Source organism: Phaenicophaeus curvirostris, chromosome 21 (genome assembly GCF_032191515.1).
Source record: "Phaenicophaeus curvirostris isolate KB17595 chromosome 21, BPBGC_Pcur_1.0, whole genome shotgun sequence".
Taxonomy (NCBI): Eukaryota; Metazoa; Chordata; class Aves; order Cuculiformes; family Cuculidae; genus Phaenicophaeus; species Phaenicophaeus curvirostris.
Window position 1 is genome coordinate 6,625,957 of NC_091412.1, and position 19,165 is coordinate 6,645,121.

At 45.1% G+C, this 19,165-nt stretch overlaps 1 protein-coding gene across 1 annotated transcript; it reads left to right on the top strand.

Annotated features, from left to right (window-relative positions):
* The first annotated feature begins 1,396 nt into the window (after positions 1-1,396).
* Positions 1,397-18,668, top strand: HEATR6 (HEAT repeat containing 6). Its single transcript, XM_069874435.1, has 20 exons — positions 1,397-1,592; positions 3,262-3,369; positions 3,746-3,886; positions 4,860-4,975; positions 5,372-5,486; positions 5,738-5,839; positions 6,261-6,398; positions 7,527-7,819; positions 8,212-8,389; positions 8,672-8,878; positions 9,431-9,530; positions 9,646-10,004; positions 10,921-11,043; positions 11,614-11,700; positions 12,641-12,775; positions 13,930-14,052; positions 15,115-15,239; positions 15,856-15,952; positions 16,397-16,601; positions 17,045-18,668. The coding sequence occupies exons 1-20, from the start codon at positions 1,437-1,439 to the stop codon at positions 17,593-17,595; spliced, it is 3,459 nt and encodes a 1,152-aa protein (XP_069730536.1). The 5' UTR covers positions 1,397-1,436; the 3' UTR covers positions 17,596-18,668.
* Positions 18,669-19,165: the final 497 nt, after the last annotated feature.

Sequence of the window (19,165 nt, forward strand, 5' to 3'; positions counted from 1 at the left end):
CGTGCTGTGGCTGTGAGGGTGCCACCACCACAAGTGTGTCACGGCTTCGAAGGTGTCACCTCTGGACTGTGTCACGGCTGTGAGGAGATACAGCTATCAGCACGTTGTGGCTGTAAGCGTGTCACCACTGTGAGTGTGTCAGAGCTGTAAGCGTGTCACCACTGTGAGTGTGTCAGAGCTGTGAGCGTGTCACGGATGGAGTGTGAGATGATGTTCAGTGCGTCACGGCTGTTACAGCAGTCAGTGTGACATGGCTGTGAGTGTGAAAGCAGCTGTCAGCATGACGTGGCTGTAGGTGTGACATGGCTGGGTGACACAGCTGTGAGTGTGATATGGCTGTGAGTGTGATACGGCTACAACTGTGCTACAGCTGTCAGCGTGGTGAGCATGTCATGGTTGTGTGTCGTGGTTTTGTGTCAAGGCTGTGAGTGTGTCAGGGCTGTGTGTCAGGGCTCTGAGTGTCTCATTGGGTAAAGTCCAATGGCAGGAGGTTTAACAAGGCCAAATGCCGGGTCCTGCACTTGGGGCACAAAACCCCTGGGCAGCTACAGACTAGAAGTCTGGCTGGAAAGCTGCCTGGAGGAGAGGGACCTGGGGGTGTTGGTTGACAGCGACTGAACATGAGCCAGCAGTGGCCCAGGTGGCCAAGAAGGCCAATGGCATCTTGGCTTGGATCAGACACGGCGTGACCAGCAGGGCCAGGGAGGTTCTTCTCCCTCTGTACTCGGCACTGGTGAGGCCGCTCCTCGAATCCTGTGTTCAGTTCTGGGCCCCTCACCACAAGAAGGATGTTGAGGCTCTGGAGTGAGTCCAGAGAAGAGCAGTGAAGCTGGTGAGGGGGCTGGAGAACAGGCCTGATGAGGAACGGCTGAGAGAGCTGGGGGTGTTTAGCCTGGAGAAGAGGAGGCTGAGGGGAGACCTCATTGGTCTCCACAACTCCCTGAAAGGAGCTTGTGGAGAGGAGGGAGCTGGGCTCTTCTCCCCAGTGACAGGGGACAGGACAAGAGGGAATGGCCTCAAGCTCTGCCAGGGGAGGTTTAGGCTGGACATTAGGAAAAAAATTTTCACAGAAAGGGTCATTGGGCACTGGCAGAGGCTGCCCAGGGAGGGGGTTGAGTCACCTTCCCTGGAGGGGTTTAAGGGACGGGTGGACGAGGTGCTAAGGGACATGGGTTAGTGTCTGGTAGGGATGGTTGGACTCGATGATCCTGTGGGTCCTTTCCAGCCTAGTGATTCTGTGATAGAACCATAGAACCGCTACTGTTGGAAAAGACCTCTAAGCTCACTCCATATACCGCTCACCCTCCCCCCCTCCCCCGCCCCTCCCAAGCCCGAGGCCCCGGAGCTCCCAAACGCGCTCTCGGCGTGGCCCGTGGCGGCCGCCGTAGCCTCGGCCCCGGAAGCGCCTTGGTTGCCGTGGCGGCGCGGGGCGGGCGATGGCGGCGCCGGGGGAGCCGGGCGGCTCGTTCCGCCCGTACCTGGCGCGGCTGCGGGCCCTGCGGCCCGACGGCGGCCGCCGCACCGAGCTGCACCTGCTCTTCGACCAGGTCATCTCCGAGAGCTGCGGGGCGGCCGCCGCGCCCAGCGCGCAGGTACCGCGGGGCCGGGAGAGGAGGGGAGGGGGATAGGGGTGGGAAGGGGATGGGCTGGGAATGGGTCAGGGGATCTGGGGATGGGGATAGGGACGGGCCAGGGGTCTGAGGATGGGGATCTGGATCTGGGGGTAGGGATCTGGATCTGAGGAGCTGAGGTTCTGGATCTGAGGAGCTGGGGAGCTGGGGGTGAGGAGCTGGAGCTGGGGAGCTGGGGATCTAGATCTAGGGATCTGGGGATGGGGATCTCGGAATGGGGATATGGACGGGCTGGCAATCTGGGGATGGAGCTGGGGATCTGGGGATGGGGATCTGGATCTGGGGATCTGGGAATCTGCAGCTGAGGATTTGGGGATGGATATTGGGATCTGGATCTGGGGGTCTGGATCTGGGGGTCAGGATCTGGGGCTGGGGATGAGGATGGGCTGGGGATCTGGGGGTGAAGATAGGCTGGGGCCAAGGATCTGGGGCTAGGGATCTGGAGCCAGGCTGGGGATCTGGAGGTGGGCTGGGAATCTGGGGCTAGGAATCTGGGGCTGGGAATCTGGGGATGGGCTGAGGCTGGTCTGAGTATCTGGGGCTGGGCTGGGAGGCTGGAGCTGGGCCTGGGGAGTGGGGCTAGGGGGGTGTTGAGGATGGGCTGGGACTGAAGTGAGGGTGCCCACGTACAGCAATGTGGATGCTGGAGGGTAGAGAAGGAGTTTGCACGTGGGTGTGCACATCATGGGAGGAGGGTACACATCATAGAAGAGGGTTGCACATCACAGGTGTGTGCGCACTGGTGTGAGCGCACACTTACACGGAACTGTTACGTACCCATGTGAACGATGCTCACGTACGGCACACATGTGGATGCGCCGCTGCTCTCCCATTGGTGTGCCCAGACTGGTATGGACTGGCCCGCAGCCACCCCACACACGCAGCAGCCCTGTACTCGTCTCTGTGCTGCTCCCCATGGGCTGTGGATTTCTCACCCTCTTCCCTACCACCCTTCCCTACCTCCGTGGGTGATTTCGGAGCCACATCCTGCTGGGTTGGCACCATGACACGGTGGCAGGAGGGGACAGTGGGTGACAGCGGTGGGTGGGCAGTGGGTGGGACTGGATGCATGAGAACTTGGTGATTTTCACAGTCTACTCTTCAAACAGTTGGGAAATTTTAAGTCTTAGGGTAAGATCCTCAAATCTGAGTGCTGTAGTTTTGACTCTGCTTCATTGGGAACACACTGTGCTGCTTTATTACTCTATAAACAGTGCTGCCTTACCAATTTTAAATCATTTTATTTCCCAAGTAGGCTTGGAATCAATGGGGTTTTTTGGGCGGCACTTTTTCCCCACCTCTGTTCCTCGATCTAACTTTATATCTTTCTTTTGCCATTATTATTAGCTTAGCTTTTGCTCCAGTGTTTAAGTGATATTGTTTGAGCAGCAATGCAATGTGAATCCCTGTCAGCACAGCCCAGCAGCAGGATGGACTGTAGATAGCTGAGGGGAAGCTCGCTAGTGTAGGTTCATTCATTCCGTTCTGTTATCCATGGGTATTGGTGTTACTGGTATCCGCACACAGATCTGGTTGTCATCAAAGTCTAAGATCAAAGTCTTAGCTGATGATGTGGCTTCCACCCTGGCTTTGTAGGCTCCGATTAACGAACTGAGGCTTTCTCTTCCAGGATGTTTGTGCTTTGCTTGCCCAAGCCTGTCAGCTGGTTCAACTTGATCAGGAACACCTTGTCAACAAACTTTGTCAGCTTATCCATCACTTACTAAACAGGTTTCAGGTATGGAAATCTTGGCCTTGTCCTTCCTTTTCCTGTGGGCCTGCATTGAGCCAGGGAGGCCTCTTGTCTTTTTATGGGGCTTGTGGGGCTGAACTTCATGTGGAATTTCTTAGATTTTCACTGTATTGCTTATTCATTCTTAACTGAGGTTCTGATCTGTGCCTTTAGCATGGTTGCTGATATAAAACCAGTTCTCATGGATGCACCAGCACAAATACTCTTGGTAACATGTATTGATTTATCGATTTCTTACGTGTTGGCTGTTACTCTTGTCAGTGTGTGACTTTAACAGCCAGATCACCGAAGTCTCTAACCAATATATCTGGGCAGCACATGACAATGTTTTCTTGACCACAACCCTTTTCTGTTACGACAGGTGATGGTTGATGAACAGAACTTGAATGTTCTTCTCTCCTACTGCATCTCTGCTCTTAAGCAGTGCAGCTCTTGGACCCATGTTGAAATTCTGCAAGCCTTAGCGGCTCTTGTTTATAATAATGGACCTAAATGTCAGAAGGTGAGTTTCCAAACTAAGAGAAAGCAACCACAAAAATATTTGCACCCTTTTGCTCTTGCTACTTCCTTTTTCTTTTTCCCTTCCCCAAAAAGAAAGAATAAAAAAGTATCGTGTTCTCAAATCATCACACCTTTTATGTTAAGAATAATCCTATTTAGTGACTGGTATTTGTGGAATGGTTGAATTTCAGGTGTGATAGGTATGTACGCTTATAGTCAGGAGATAACAAGATTCTCCCTGTGTTGAATACCTCCATACCTGCAGGCTGCAGCTGTAGAGACCGACTATTCCCTGGCTTGAGCCAAAGGCTGCACGCTATTAAAGAAGGGCACCAGGCCTAGCCTGCAGAATAGCCACCCTGGTATCAGGGCAGGAAGAACACAGGGAGCTTCAAATTGCACGCTGCTCATCAGTCTCCATTGAGGTTCCTGAAATTTATCCTGTAACCAGATCAGGTCTGTGGTGTGCGGTGTGCTCAAAGCTGTCTCAAACTGGAGGCTATTGGGTATCAATCCTAAGGCGTGTGCAAGGTTCCTTGTTGCTGCAGCATCACTGGCAGTGTTTGGTGTTTTGAGTTCCCCTGCTGTCACCAGCTCTTGGCAGCTTGCAGGGCAGTTTCTGCTGTTGGGCTGGAGCATGGGGCAGTGACGGTAGCAGTTTTGGAGCTACTAGCTTGTGGGTTTTTTTTAGCCTGTATATTTGGTGCAGCAGTTGTTACTGACTTAGCTTCGTGTCTGGGAAGAAAGCATAAACTGGGACTCAGTCTGAGCCATGCTCACACTTGATACTTTCTTAATACTCAACAAGAGAACTTTGGAAATGAGTATTTTCATGTCGCTTTTTATAAACATAATCTCTCTATGGAATCTGAAATAGCAGCTGACAAATGGTCTTTTGTAGCATGGATAAGTTTAGCTTCCAAGCAGAAGAGGCTGAGGGATGAGCACTGACAACTTTTGGTGGTTTGTTTTAGTATCTCCCAGATTTGCTGGGCAAGAATGGGCTCTTGGTGCAGTTCAGTGATTCCGCTCAGCCAGACGTGGAACTCAGGAGGGCAGCAGTACGCGGCATGGCAAACCTCTGTCTCAGGTGCGTACAAGCCCTTTTAGATGATAGAGTGCCCGGATTCATGCAAACTAGGGACATGGCAAAAGTCATTCCAGGTCCTTTTCAATGCCAAATTTTGCCTAAAAAGCATTTGTAAGTATGACAGCCTGTTAAGCTCTGCTTGGGGAGTCATTGTAATCAAGAAAGTGGCCACAAAAGCAGAGTGGGTGTAAGGCACACTCTGACTGTACTAGCTTTTTGTGCCAAAGTCTTCCTGTTCTTTACAGTGGTAGAGTTTATCATTTCAAAGAGCCATCCAGCCATCTGGGGCTGTGATCCTTGGTCTAGTAGAAGGCTTGGACCTGAGTTCGCGTAACTTTTTAAAGCTGTGGGACAGACCGAAAACCAACCATTTCTCTGCTCCTGCTTTAATTTTAGTGTGCCTGGACAGCCATACTTGGATGAGTCTTACAGAACTGTCTGTTTTCACACTTTTCTAAGTGTTCTGCAGTCTTCAAAAACCTCTGATGTAGATGACATCACATTTTGCATGGTAAGTGTGAGTCTGATTGTCCAGAATAATAATTTGGAGATTGTGCTGTTGGAATATTGGAATTGGAAACGTATGAAACTTGGAACATTGTCAACTGAGATTTTGCTTGAATAGTCTATTTTTTTAATAAACATAAGTGACTGTCCCAGTTATTAAGTTGCGCAAAACCATAATTGCCCAGGAGGTCCCTTGAAAGATGTGAACCCTGAACATTTTGAGAAGGAAAAGTAATTCTGTGTTTTGGTTTTCAGTTGCTGCAAAATGCACTGAAAGGTATTCAGTCACTCCTGAATGGTGGGAAGATGAAACTAATGCAAACTGACCGAATTGGATCTCTTCTTGCAGTATTAAAGGTAAATAACTTAAATTCACCTTGAGAAAGAGGCAGACACTGAAAGGTGCATGTTTCAGGTGCTTGTTTAGTGGGAAACTGTGGAAGATGAGATGGAGGGAGCAGAGAAGCCTGAATGTGAGGGGTGGTGTAGCGTGAGATAAAAAGACACTGAGTTTCTTTCACAGCATCTTAGCTGCACTTCCCGCAAAAGAATGGGAGAGAAAGATGGAAGGCTCGTCCTTTTGGACCTACTTAAAATAATCCTTCTAGAGACAGTTGAATTTCAAATGTTGCAAGGCTGTTATGCAGCACGGGGAGAGGCAAGACCTGCGGGGAGGATCACAGCCCAATTGAAAATTGAGGAACACCTGAGTAAATAAGCAGTAAATCTTTGTGCATCAAAAAAGGGAAGGATGCTAACGTTTTTGTTGCTGTTGTAGAAATGTATGTTTCACGGACTGCCAGGACTGAGCATAGAAATGCCCACAGCATTGTATCCAGCTCCATTACCTCAGTATGATAAAAGGTCACCTGTCAAACAGGAACAATCGGAACCAACCACATTTAAGCAGCCAGCGGTAAGGTGAAATAATTCTGATTCCCCTGCATGCTCATGGTGTGCATGTTTGTTGCAGTTGTACATTACCTGATGTGATATTAGCAGCTAACAGACATTTTGTGTTCTGAGGATGTGATACATTTCACATTCTTTGCTTTAAAGGTATTGGTTATAAATCTCTGCACTGAATAAAATTGCTTTGTAAACTCAGATGAGGAGAACAAATGGCTCTGCTGAGATTAGTTTTCCTGAGTTAAGCTGTGTGCATCATTTACTCGTCCACAGCCAAGAATTCTTGGCCTGTGGATGTGGGCTTGGTGCCTGTGGACTACCCAGAGCTTTTTATTTTATAAGTTACATTTTCTCTCCTGTGCTTGCACAATCATTTGACTGTTTCTTAAGGAAGTCAAGTTCATCTAGCAGTTGATTTCCTCCCCCCCCCCCCCATCTGTTCTGCTCAATCCTTTTACAGGTTATTTTTTAACCCTGTAAACATTTTGGATTACTGATTATCTAAAAAGCATTAGAGAAAATAAAGTTGTGTGCTCGTGTTGACTCATTCCTTTTCAGTTTTTAAATACCTACTCTAAGCCTAAAAGAACAGTGTTTACTGTTCCTTTTTTTTAATCACTTTAGTATGAAATGTGGTTTTTAACTAAAGGTTTTGTTGGAAATCTTTTGCCTTATTGATGAAAGGACCAAAGCTTAACTTTTGTGGCTATTCAGATATAAATTACCTACACTAGGGTATTACTATACTGATGTTACTGTCTCTGTCAATAAACAGATTGCAGACTCTCCAACACTAAAGAAGTGATTGTTTCTGTATGTACAATATTGCACCTACATGTAATTGCACTTGTATGCAGGGTTGTTGCATCAGAAGATGCCAAATAGCTGTGATAACTCTTGGTTAAACTAACTCTCATCTGAAGGCTCATTTAGAAACTTATATAATTTGATGCTGATGTACTGTAGGCAGGGCATGATTTATTATATTAAACACTGCTTTTATTCTGGATTAGCAATTAATTTTGTTTTCAGATGAGACTTTATTTCCTTAGTTTACAACTATGAAATGTTTGCACATCTTTCTAGACATTATTTTAGAAGATTAAAAAGAAAAGTGTTTTTCATCTTAAAACAGAACCGAAGAAAAAAGTCCAAAGGGAAACAAAAGAAGGTAGAGTTTGGGGAAGAAGCAAAAGAAGATGCGGGTGATGTGGGAAATGAATCAGTTCTTGGAGCAGACATGCTGAAACTGCACTTGGGGGATGTGCAGAACAGTCCTTGCTCGAATTCTTGGGCTCGTGCATCAGATGTTGCATACACGCCTGCTGCAAAGGATCACTTGTCTTCACATTGTACTGGCTGGAAAAGAATCAGCAGCAGTGAGTCAGAATATTCTGATGCTGAAGGTGGACTACAGAGCAAAACCAGGTGATTGTTATTCACGTAAACATAAAGCACAGTAGCAGAATGTACTATTGTTCATAACAGTTTAGCCTTCCATATCATATTAAAGGATACCTTTTGTTCCTGTAGGTCTGGCACAGATTTTACATGTGTGCAGACTCTTGACATTCCACAGGATCCTAGTGCTTTGTGCTTAATCAAAACTGTTGAGGAAATTGCTTTCTCTTTTGATTTATGTGGTAACACAAGAAAATTGGAAGGCGGTAATTTGGATTGGTTTGAAAGTAAATTTGTTCTTTCCCTTCATATTCTTGATCTGACAGATTTCTTCTCACAGCCAGCACAAATATAAGTGAAAGAGGTTAAGTCCGTTATTCACTGCTGCCATTTCATGAATCCTTTTGTTTGTTTTTAAGATCTTATCAAGCCAATGTTCGTCAAGGTGCTCTAGCCTGTTTCCTCTCTGCTATAAAATCAATGGAAAAAAGAGTTCTTTATGGCTACTGGTCAGCTTTTGTTCCTGATGCACCTGGTATTGGTAGCCCCCAGTCAGTGTCCTTGATGACTATTGCTTTAAAAGACCCTTCTCCAAAGGTGAGGCAGTTCTGAGTATAAAAACTATTGTACTTTTCCCCTTGTCTTCTCTGCCTTTCAGTAAGTACTTTACTGTATTGCTTGGTCACTGTGCTGCAAGAAATAGGAGAGGATGTGTTGGTTATAGAAACAAAGGATCAGTTGTTGCTCAAAGTTAGGAGAAAAGATACTTGGAGTTGAATTTTCTCTTGCTGGAGAAAGATACTTTCATAAATTTTAAAATTCACTATCAGCTTAAAGGAGGTGTTAAAAGTGGGTAACAGAAATGTCTTATCATTTCAGACCCGTGCCTGTGCTCTGCAAGTTCTCTCAGCCATCCTGGAAGGTTCTAAGCAGTTTCTTTCTGTTGCTGAAGATGCTAATGATCACAGGAGAGCTTTTACTCCCTTCTCTGTAACTATTGCTTCTAGCATCCGGGAGCTGCACCGTTGCCTGCTGCTCGCCCTGGTGGCAGAGTCCTCTTCTCAAACACTGACACAAATAGTCAAGGTAACTGTACTGTAAGTGTTTCAGCTGCTTCCCAAGAGATGATATCGTTATCTAGATTAAGTCTTGAAGAAAGATTGCACAGAAGTTATTGTAGCTGTTGAGGACTAAGGTGGTGGGGGCAAATGGACCATTGTCATCTCACAAGGCTTCATTAACTGAGTCTTCCTACAGAGTCCAAGGGTTTCTTTTCTTTACAGCACAATTCTCTTACTCCTGTGTTTCTTTCATGTAGTCATTTGGGAGCTGAATGAAATGATAGAATGATTCTGAAAACTCACATGGGCTTTAAAACTAGAATCCAGATTAGCCAAAATAAGCTTTCCATGGATTATTGAATTTCCTTTATGCCAGGTCACTGTAGTTAGATACTTGTTCTTAAAAGCCACATTTGCAACCAGTTTTCAAACAGCAGATAATTGGGCATTTGTTTTCAGGTGCCTTCAGATAATTAGCTGTCTAAATGACCTAAATTGCAAATGTAAAAACAAATCTCTTGGAGGCCAGGCTGACATTGTAACCACTGCTCCTTGTATGTTCTTTTGTGTGTTTCAGTGCCTTGCAAATTTGGTTTCAAATGCACCATACAGCCGTTTAAAACCTGGGTTGCTGACAAGAGTTTGGAACCAGATAAAGCCATACATTTATCATAAAGGTTCGCATTCTGTTGTGATCTGTCTTGTCTGAAAAGTGCTGAAGAAGGATGCTGACGTGTCAGTGAGATGCTAACGGACTGGCTTTTTCTTCCCCTCCCCTGTTCTTTCCTGCAGATGTTAATGTTCGTGTTTCTAGTCTCACGTTATTAGGGGCCATGGTATCTGTCCAAGCGCCGTTACCAGAGGTGCAGTTACTTTTGCAGCAGCCCAGTTCTTCAGGGCAAAACAACAGCGGTAGCACAACCCCTCACCGTTCCAATTCTTCTGAGCAGTGGAGAAAAGCAGTCCCCTCAGAAGGGGAGCCTCCAGATAATCCATCAGGATCTACATCTTCAGAACCATGTTGGCTTCTCCGTCTCTGTGTCACCATCATTGTTCTGCCCAGAGAGGATTCCTGTTCTGACAGCGATGTTAACTTTCCATCATTTTCTAGTGTTTATGAACCGTGTCCCCTTCGCCTGGAAGCCTTACAGGTGGGGATGAACAGCTAGCTTGTAAAATTAACAGCTTGGTACAGTATCAACTTGCTTCACATCAACCAAGCTTCAGTTGGGGGCTGCCTTTGCTCCTAGCTCTTGCAGTGAGATTTAGGCTAAAGCATTTGCTAGCACAGCATGTCTGAGCTGCTGTGGCTGAAAGAGCAGTAATGTTTTGATTCCGTGCCTGTGGCCACAGCGTAACCGTCCCATAGTAAACCTACTGCGGCAAGTTCATTTGCCTGTGATTTTTGTCACCTTCATTATCTTTAAATATTACTTGGCTGTGTGTGCTGGCATCTGGTGAAGGCTGTGAGTCTTCTTCGTTTAAGTTCCATACATTAAAATTTTGCTAGGCAACAGTGTGGAAGCACTTTGCAGTCAAAGAACGGTCTGCAAGGAGCTATGGAGTAACGCTGATACAACTAAAGGAGTACCTGTGCATGTTGAGACTAGGCCTTGTTTGTCTGCATGTAATCACAGAAAATAATAAGATTTTGTGACTTGCATCCTAAGGAGTCTTGCTCTTTTTCTGGAACAATGAATACTTCTTAAATCCAGCTTCACAGAACACAGCAGCAGTATTACAGGAGATGCAGAATGTGTTGCTCTTCCAGGCACTCTTGCTTAGTTTTTTAGCTACAGGAGACCTCACTTACAGTAAATAATTCATTGTGTTGCTACCCGATAGTGCTTTTGTGGCCCTTTTCTAAACAAGATAATGGAATAGGGAGGTTTTTGATTAGCTGTAGTGTTCTAGAAGTTGTGCTGCAAAGTGTATCTGTTACATCAGAGTTTAGTATCTAGTCCCAGTGTCAGTTAGCCAGTTGACATCATCTGTGTGTGTGTTTGGGGTATTTTGGTTTAAAATAAAGAAATAACACTGAATGGAATTTCTTTTGTTTCTCTTTAGGTGTTGGCCCTTCTTGTAAAAGGTTATTTCTCTATGGCCCAGAACCATTTCTTAGAACTTGGAGAAGTGGCTTGCAGATGCATGGAAGAAATGGATCCATCCATTCAGCTTCATGGAGCCAAAGTAAGAGCATGAGGAAACATCAACACTATTTTGCCAAGTCCATTTTATCTCTTAGTGTACTTTGCAAAGACAGAGTAGTGATGAATATTCAGAGGACCTTTGTGTGTTTGATGTAGCACACAGTAAAAAGCTGGTGCCTGTTTTGGGAAATGCAGTACCCTGACACTCGGAAAAATGCATCTCCTGCTTCCTGTCTTGAATTCTTAGCAGAATTTTGTTGCTCTGCTGAGTCACCAGAAAGCCTGGGATATGCAAAGACTGTAGCACCAGCCCTTCCCTAATTTAGCATCAGCTGGTGCAGGAGCTGTAGTCTGACCCCTGAAGGAAAGCTCAGAGAGATGTAATCTTGCATGGCAGTTTGTTATGCTGTCCTAGCTGGAGGCTTCATTTAATAAAGGCTTTTTCTCCAATTTCTTCACTAGCAGGGACAGAATAGAGTCCAAAACAATACTGAATCTTTTATTTTTGTTCCCTGGGTAAGTAAGTATAGTCCTAGGTAAAGGCTGCTATAATTCCATCATACTTGAGTCATCCCTGATAAAGACCAGGTTGCCTTTTGTTTCCTTTTAGCTTCTGGAGGAGCTGGGCACAGGTGTGCTGCAGCAGTACAAACCTGATTCCACTGTTCCCCCTGATCAGAGAGTACCAGTCAGCATGGTAAGTGTGTGAGCTGCCCCTGAGATTCCTTTCTTGAACTCTGAGTTCAAGAAGTTACTGGCATGGAGAGAGATAAATCAATTGCAGGAAGGCAGAAAGGGGCGCAGTACCTTGCGACTTTAGAGGTGCTGATATGTACAGGTGAGTTTTTTCTTCTACATGATGTTAACAGTACCCCTCTGCCTTTCCTTGTCCCTCCTCTTCCTGCCTGCTGTAAGCCAGAAAGCTGGAAGAATACACAAATTTTGCGTGTGTCATTGCTATTGCATAAACCTAGAGACACACTTTTAGAGTTTTGGTGACTTTGCATTGTTACAAGCGCCAGCCTACATGTTCTGGCTGCTCACGAGTGCAGAGGAAGTGGCCAAAACCACAATATGTGTGATTTCAGAAAAAATGTATTGTTTGAGGATGTTTGTCAGATAAATTTGTGGAAGCTGAGGAGCTGGCACTCTAGTAGTAACGGAGGCCTGTTCAAGTCTTGCTTCTGTGAACAGAAAACAAGCTAAACAATTTCTTTGGCATAAGTTTTGAGCCAGTCACCAGCGACTCTACAAGATAGAAATGTATCCAGGAGCACCAGGTTCCTGTTGCTTGATATGAATGTAAATTTTCAGGCAAATGAAAATACCGGCTGGTGTGGATTCAGGAATGGGATTGTAATTCTACTGAATGCCATCTCATTTGAGTGTATGTGGCCTTGAGAGGGAAACAAACAGAACTCGGTGAATAAGTACTTAACAGCAGTACTAAAGTGTCTTTAAAATGTTTCTGAATCCAAAGTATTCTAGCTTCCAAACAGTTGTAATTGCTTTCAGGTGTGATGATGCCACCTGCTGTGAGTATGCCTTAAAGATGATCATAGGAAAAGACAACCTATTATACAACTTGTGCATAATTGCTGAGTTTATGTAGGCAAACCCGGCTGTTTCCTCTGTAGGTTGTAACTTTCTGGACGATGATGCTAAATGGCCCTTTACCTGGCACCCTTCAGAACTCTCCCCACGCGACTCTTCAGACAAGCGCCTGTGATGCCCTGTCCTCTATCTTGCCAGAAGCTTTCAGTAGCCTGCAGGTAAGAGCATTTTTACCTATTGAGGCTTTGTGCTTGTCTACCAGATTGCAGCAGCGTGAAGCTTTTTATAAAGAGAAGGTAGAGGAATCTTCCAGATTAATTTTTTTACATTTCAAACAAGTTGTGGCTATTGAAGACTGCAAAAAGGCAATGCTGGGAGTAATTAGTCTGTCAGAACAATTTAACTGTGGGTCACAGAAGCTCTTTGGCCCTGCCATGAATATGCAACCTTGGTGATGATGCATGGGAGATGGAGGGCAAGAATTTCATTGTGTGAGGGGTGAAGCATTGATATTTTGCTAGTTAAGTGGTTGAAGAGGCAGCTGAGCTAACAACCATGGACTAATGTTGTTCATGAATTTGCATGCATGGTTTTTCTTTTGGCTGGCTTTTAGAACACTAAATTGTGGTGATTGCCCTGGGAGAAGAACACAAATGTGTTGGCCATACTCTCCTTTTGCAACACGAAATATGCTTTTAAACATGAAAGCCTTGGCAGGGTATCACCGCTGCATTGTGCAGCTCCTTCTGTGTCACTGTGCCCTTCTTGATGGGGAGTACTCTGCCAGATCTCAGTTGCCCAAGAATTGCCAGTACAGCAGTATCTGTGGAATTCTCTATCCGGTTTCTCGAAGTACAGCATGTACTTCATCACTTTGTACTTTGATCCCCCACACTCTTGTCCCTGTGGCCACGTGGGGTCAAGTCAGTGCCCACTCTGACCCTTTGCTCTGATGAAACAAAGATTTTTGTCATGGGTTGGTAAACTGACAATCTGCCCGAGGTGAACTTAATCTGCCTGGCTGTCCTTGTTAATGAAGGGGAAAGAGTGAAGTAAGACGGGAAAAAGCAAGAGATCCAGTCTGTTTTACCTCTGATGGGCCAAGCTTTCTGCGTTTGGATGATAGTTGATATTTTGGTTTCCTTTGTGGTCTTATCTAACGGCAACAAGATCACATTTGCTGGAAACATTCCCGTTTCCTATGTGGCATCCTGAAATGCCAGTTAGTTTACTTTGAAGAAATGAGTATGCTCTGAATGGTAGCTTCTTTAGATTCCACATCTTGAAGTCCGTCAGAGTATTTGTGGGTGGTCTCTGTGGGACAGAGATCTTTCCAGTTTCTCTCCATTGCCATGGCTACTTGTCATTGCAGAACGACCAGCAGATACTGTGCATCACTCTGCTGCTCGGCCTGAACCACAGTGAGAACCCCCTGGTAAAAGCTGCTGCTGCACGTGCCCTTGGAGTCTACATCCTCTTCTCTTGCCTTCGGCAGGTCAGAACTGGCCCGTTTTTCCTATTTTGAGCCATTTTATAATGGATTTGATGAACTCTAAGGTGTGGGACATGAGTTCTTTTGGAATGAATTGGCCTTCCTTCTTGATTTTGGTCTGTAGTGTGTATATAGCTTTTTTTTTTTCCCTGTCTCCAGACCTGCTTCTGCCTTCTGTGTGGTGAGTAGAACCAGTGCAGTTTTAAGTGAGATGGAGCAGAAGCCAGAGCACCTCAGAAGTGAGAGTGAAAGGAGGGAGGTCAGGATCTTCTCTAAGCTCTCAGGGACAGAAGTGGGAAAGGCTGGGGTCGCACAGAGAAGCTGGGATAGATGAGGTAATGCTGGGAAGAAGGGAACAGTTGCACAGCGCTCTGTAGATTTTAACAAGTTCTTAATGTGAAGGCTTCAGTTTTGCTTAAAACCAAGAAGTAAAGCTTGTTTAGCAAAAAATGCTGGTTTGTTTCCAGAAAAACAAAAAAATTAGCTTAGCTTAGCTGAGCTGGAGTACTCTGTAGTTTTGCAATATGGCCTTAAATGGGTGATTGTAATAAAAAATGTACACGGTAGCTTATGTTGAGATTTGAGTCCAAAATATTTTGAAAGAAAATCTTTTACCATAGGCAAAAGAGTGAAAACGAAATGTAATGCACCATAGTAAACAAGGTTAGGCAGCTCAACAGGGAGTTTGGAGAAGCAAGTGCTTTCTTAAGAGTGGGATTTGCTGAGTATAAGATTGGCAGTCCAGGTAATTATGTTAAAATCTAAAGTAACTAAAGCACCAATGAAATTAAATAATGCATTGAAAGCTTTGAGCAACAGCTACCCGAGAGAGTGGTGAACTTGGCCAGCATTCAGGCTTAGATGTTAATTAAAGATCAAACAAAGCTGTACAGAGAGCACCATAAACACATTAAAAGTAGTCATCTGAAAAAGAAGATTGTCTTAATAGAGCAGGTCTCTGTGCAGGAATCCTTTTCCCTATAAAGGCCAAAATGTGTATTTTACTAAGGAAATCAGCTGAGTTTTTAAACCTATTTAACTTTGCAGCCACTTTTACTTTTACAGGATGTGATGTTTGTGGCAGACACAGCAAACGCTATTCTGAATTCCCTCCATGACAAGTCTCTGAACGTCCGTGCCAAAGCAGCTTGGTCCCTGGGCAATCTTACAGACACGCTGATCATCAACATGTATGTAAGAGCTTCTTGGCCCGTGGAATTCCTAATTCAGTTTGGATGCTTCTTTTAACTGTGTCTACCAGTGTGTGAGATTGTATTATAAGTATCCTATATCCATCTGGGGCTGAGTTCTATTAAACTGCTTGGGCTTGGGTCTTTCTAATCATTAGTTCTGGAATGTATTCCAGTTTACTCTTCAGTTTTCTGTTACTCATACGTTGCTTTGTGTAATTTCATGTTCCCTGGTTACTTTACTTTCAGGATAACACAGAAGTAAAATTAATAAATATTTAACACTTTCTCAAATCAAAGGCTGAAGGAAATCTTAACCTACTGTTACATTTTTAACAGGAGAAATAGTTATCATATATTCCTGCTACGGAATTGCCTCTGAGCAATTCATTGCCCTCTGTTTTTTATTACAGACTTAATGCATTGCTAACTGGCTTTCTTGCATTGATAGTTTGGTTTTAAATTAATAAACATAGTGGTCACATGTAGTAAGGTCTGCCTTACATATTAGCCTTCTAAAGAGTGAAGGTTGTTCATACGCCTTATAAGGGATTGTATCACATCTTTGGGGTTGGATCATTTGAACTGGCCTTGCACTGTGTGATTCTTTTGCTAGGGAAACGATGGGACAAAGCTTTCAAGAGGAATTTTCTGATCTCCTGCTGTTGAAAATGTTGCGGTCTGCTACTGAAGCATCAAAGGACAGAGACAAGGTATGGGGAGGAGGGTGGAGTTACCATAGTGGAGTTACCTCTTGCATTTTTATTTTAAAAAAGGATAAAAGGCACCTGTTACTTTGGGGCGTTTGGCCCCGATGGACAGGGAGCTGCAGCTCAGCATCCTTTCTTGAGGGCTGGTGTTTGGAGGGTTCCTATGTTGTTTAACCTGCAGAGCGTTTGATTGCGCTTTTCCACTGTGCAGGGCGGGTTTGGGGTGAGTCTTTTTGGTTTTGTGTTTGGTTGTGGTTTTTTTTCAGGATGAGCATTTGCAGAGAATGATCTTTCTTGTGGCATTTAGGAAGTTACCATCTGATAAGACACCAGCCTGATTCAAAATGGGCTCTGTGTTGGCTCCAAGCATGATTTTGTAGCAGGTTTGACAAAAACTATGCCTGTAAGCTGAAACCCAGAGTGGTTTTTTCTGTATGTGTGTTCCAGGTAAAGAGTAATGCAGTCCGAGCCCTTGGGAATGTGCTTCATTTCCTTCAGCCCTGCCACGTAGCAAACCCCAGGTTTAGGGAAGCTATCGAGGAATCTCTTCAGGCCCTTATTTCCACTGTTCAGAGTGAGGCCACTATGAAAGTGCGCTGGAATGCTTGCTACGCGCTGGGGAATGTATTTAAGAACCCTGCCTTGCCACTCGGTGAGTAAATTGTCCGCTGGCTTCGGATTTGCACAGCAGGTTGTGGGTTTGATAAGAAGGTCCCTGTTACAAACGTGTTGGGGGAGGGAGGAGAAAGCAAACTGAGCTGCATCTTGCTGTTGTGGCTTTCCCAGAACTCCTGCCAGTGAAACAGGCTCAGATCCTGTGAATGCTAATACAGGGATAACTGTGCTGTATTCAGTTGGATCTGTCATGCTAGAAAAGAGTGTGAGGATAGGATTATAGCTGTGAATAGATGCAAAATGTCACTTTTTCTCTTACAAAACTTGAGAAGATCCACCGTTTTTTAAGTAGTTTTTCATTTCATAACCCCTGATTTTCTCCTTTAGACCAGACTAAATACAGTAAGTATAAGACCACTATATATTTACAGTTCTGTATATTTTCACTGATTGAAAAGCAGGTTTGGATTATTTTTTTAGGAGAAGCTGCTTGGACAACGCAAGCCTATAGTGCACTTTCCTCAGTAGTGAAGTCCTGCAAGAACTTCAAAGTCCGAATCAAATCAGCCATGGCCCTCTCCATCCCTAGCAAGAGGGAATGCTACGGCTCCACTGAGCAGTTCTGCCAAATCTGGAGTGCCTTGGTAGTGGCCTTGCAGAAAAGTGAAGACACCGAGGACTTTCTGGAATTCAAGTACAGTGCCAGCCTCAGGACGCAGATCTGCCAGGCTCTGCTTCATTTGTTAAGTCTGGCAAAGAGCACAGACCTGCCAGCCATTTGGGAAACGGTAGCAGAAAACAGGGATGCAATCAAAACCTACTTCTTGCAATATCTCAGATCAGGAGTTGAAGAAAATGAAGCAGGAACACACGTGGACTTGTGCGAGAGGGAGAGAGCGTTGAAAGGTGCTATCGAACATCTCAGTGGGATAGAGAAACAGCTGGAGGGCAAAGCCAGGGTAAGAGTGTCTGGTTATCTAGGCGATGTCTTGATGAACCATGCCAATGCCACAGAATTAACAGAGGCTTAGAAAGAAGCACCTGTTTCAGTGCTTACACTTCTGACTGGGCACAGGGAAAAAAAACATGCTGCTTTCATATACACAGGACATCCAGAGGAAAAGTTTCCTGTTGTGGGTATTAAACAATTTATTTCAAACTTATTAAAATAATTCATAATGCCTGAGGAAAAGATCTGGAGGACTTCATATTTATTTTTTTATTTTTGTGTTTGGTGAACTCTGAAGTTGCCCTCAGTTGGTTTTGTTTGTACAGTGTCACCATTTGGAAAACAAACGTCTTTGCCTTCTTTGTTTTGTAAAACCAGCGTGTTCTCTGAGCTTAGAGTCATAGAATCATGAAGGTTGGAAAAGACCTCTAAGATCATCCAGCCCGACCATCAACAAAACACCACCGTGCCTACTAAACGATGTCCTGAAGCGCCACATCTACCTGCGTTTTGAACACCTCCAGGGATGGAGACTCCACCACTTCCCTGGGCAGCCAGTTCCGATGCTCAATCACTCATCCAGCAAAGAACTTTTTCCTAATATCCAATCTAAACCTCCCCTGGTACCACTTAAAGCCATTTCCTCTCATTCTATCACTGTTACGTGGGAGAAGAGGCCAGCACCCATCTTGCTACAACCTCCTTTCAGGTAGTTGTAAAGAGCAATGAGGTCACCCCTCAGCCTCCTCCAGGCTGAACAATCCCCGTTTCTTCAGCCGCTCCTCATGACACTTGTAAGCTTAAGACTTTTAGCTTATCTAAAAGTGTTTTGTTACTATTGCCACTGTATTCAAAATCTTGTTTTTAAAGGAGGGGGTCTGGAAGAATTTTGTTTTTCTGAGCACTGCAAATGTTGTCACTCTGTTCCTGCAATAAACCCAAATATGCCAATATTTGAATAACAGCTTGAAGCAAACACACTTTGTCTTTAACTGTCTGCATTCCTGATGTCAAACACCTGCCCTGCACCTCCCTGCTGCCTTCACTCATCCTCAGAATTCCTTGTTTCCAAGGGGATGGTACTGTGCTGCCCCAGTCAGAAAATTCAAAGTCGGTGCTCTGAGGCTGGAGGTTTGACTCTTCAAGTAGCGCGACGCCTGGGGCTGTTGCCTTTCTCGGGGAGGTTCAGTGATGTAAACTATGTGTGGGTTTAGTTTTGCTTCTGAAGTTCTGTCCCCTTCTCTCTCATTCATTCATGATGCTGTTACTTGTGTTTGCTATGCGCTTAGTGCACTGATAGTGGCAGAGGACTGAGCTCTCTGGCGTTGCTGGGGACAATTCTGTGCTTCCAGGAATGAGCCAATCTGCGGGCGTTTTGAGCGCTGAGTGCCTGCTGTCCTAACCTCGGGGTGGGTGTTTGAACAGAGCTCAGTGCAAGCTCTCCTGTTGTAAAAGCTCTTTGGGATACGACAGTTGGCTGCTTTGTTTTTCCATCCTCATTGCTGGTTTCAGTGGGCCTCAAGCAGCGTGAGTACCTGACACTCCTTCAGAGTGATGGAGCCTTTTTCACTGGAGATGACTTTTCCTGCTGTGATAGCCTGTGGCAGGAGCAGCTCTGCCAAGGTTTGGCAGATGTTCAGGCATGTCTGTGT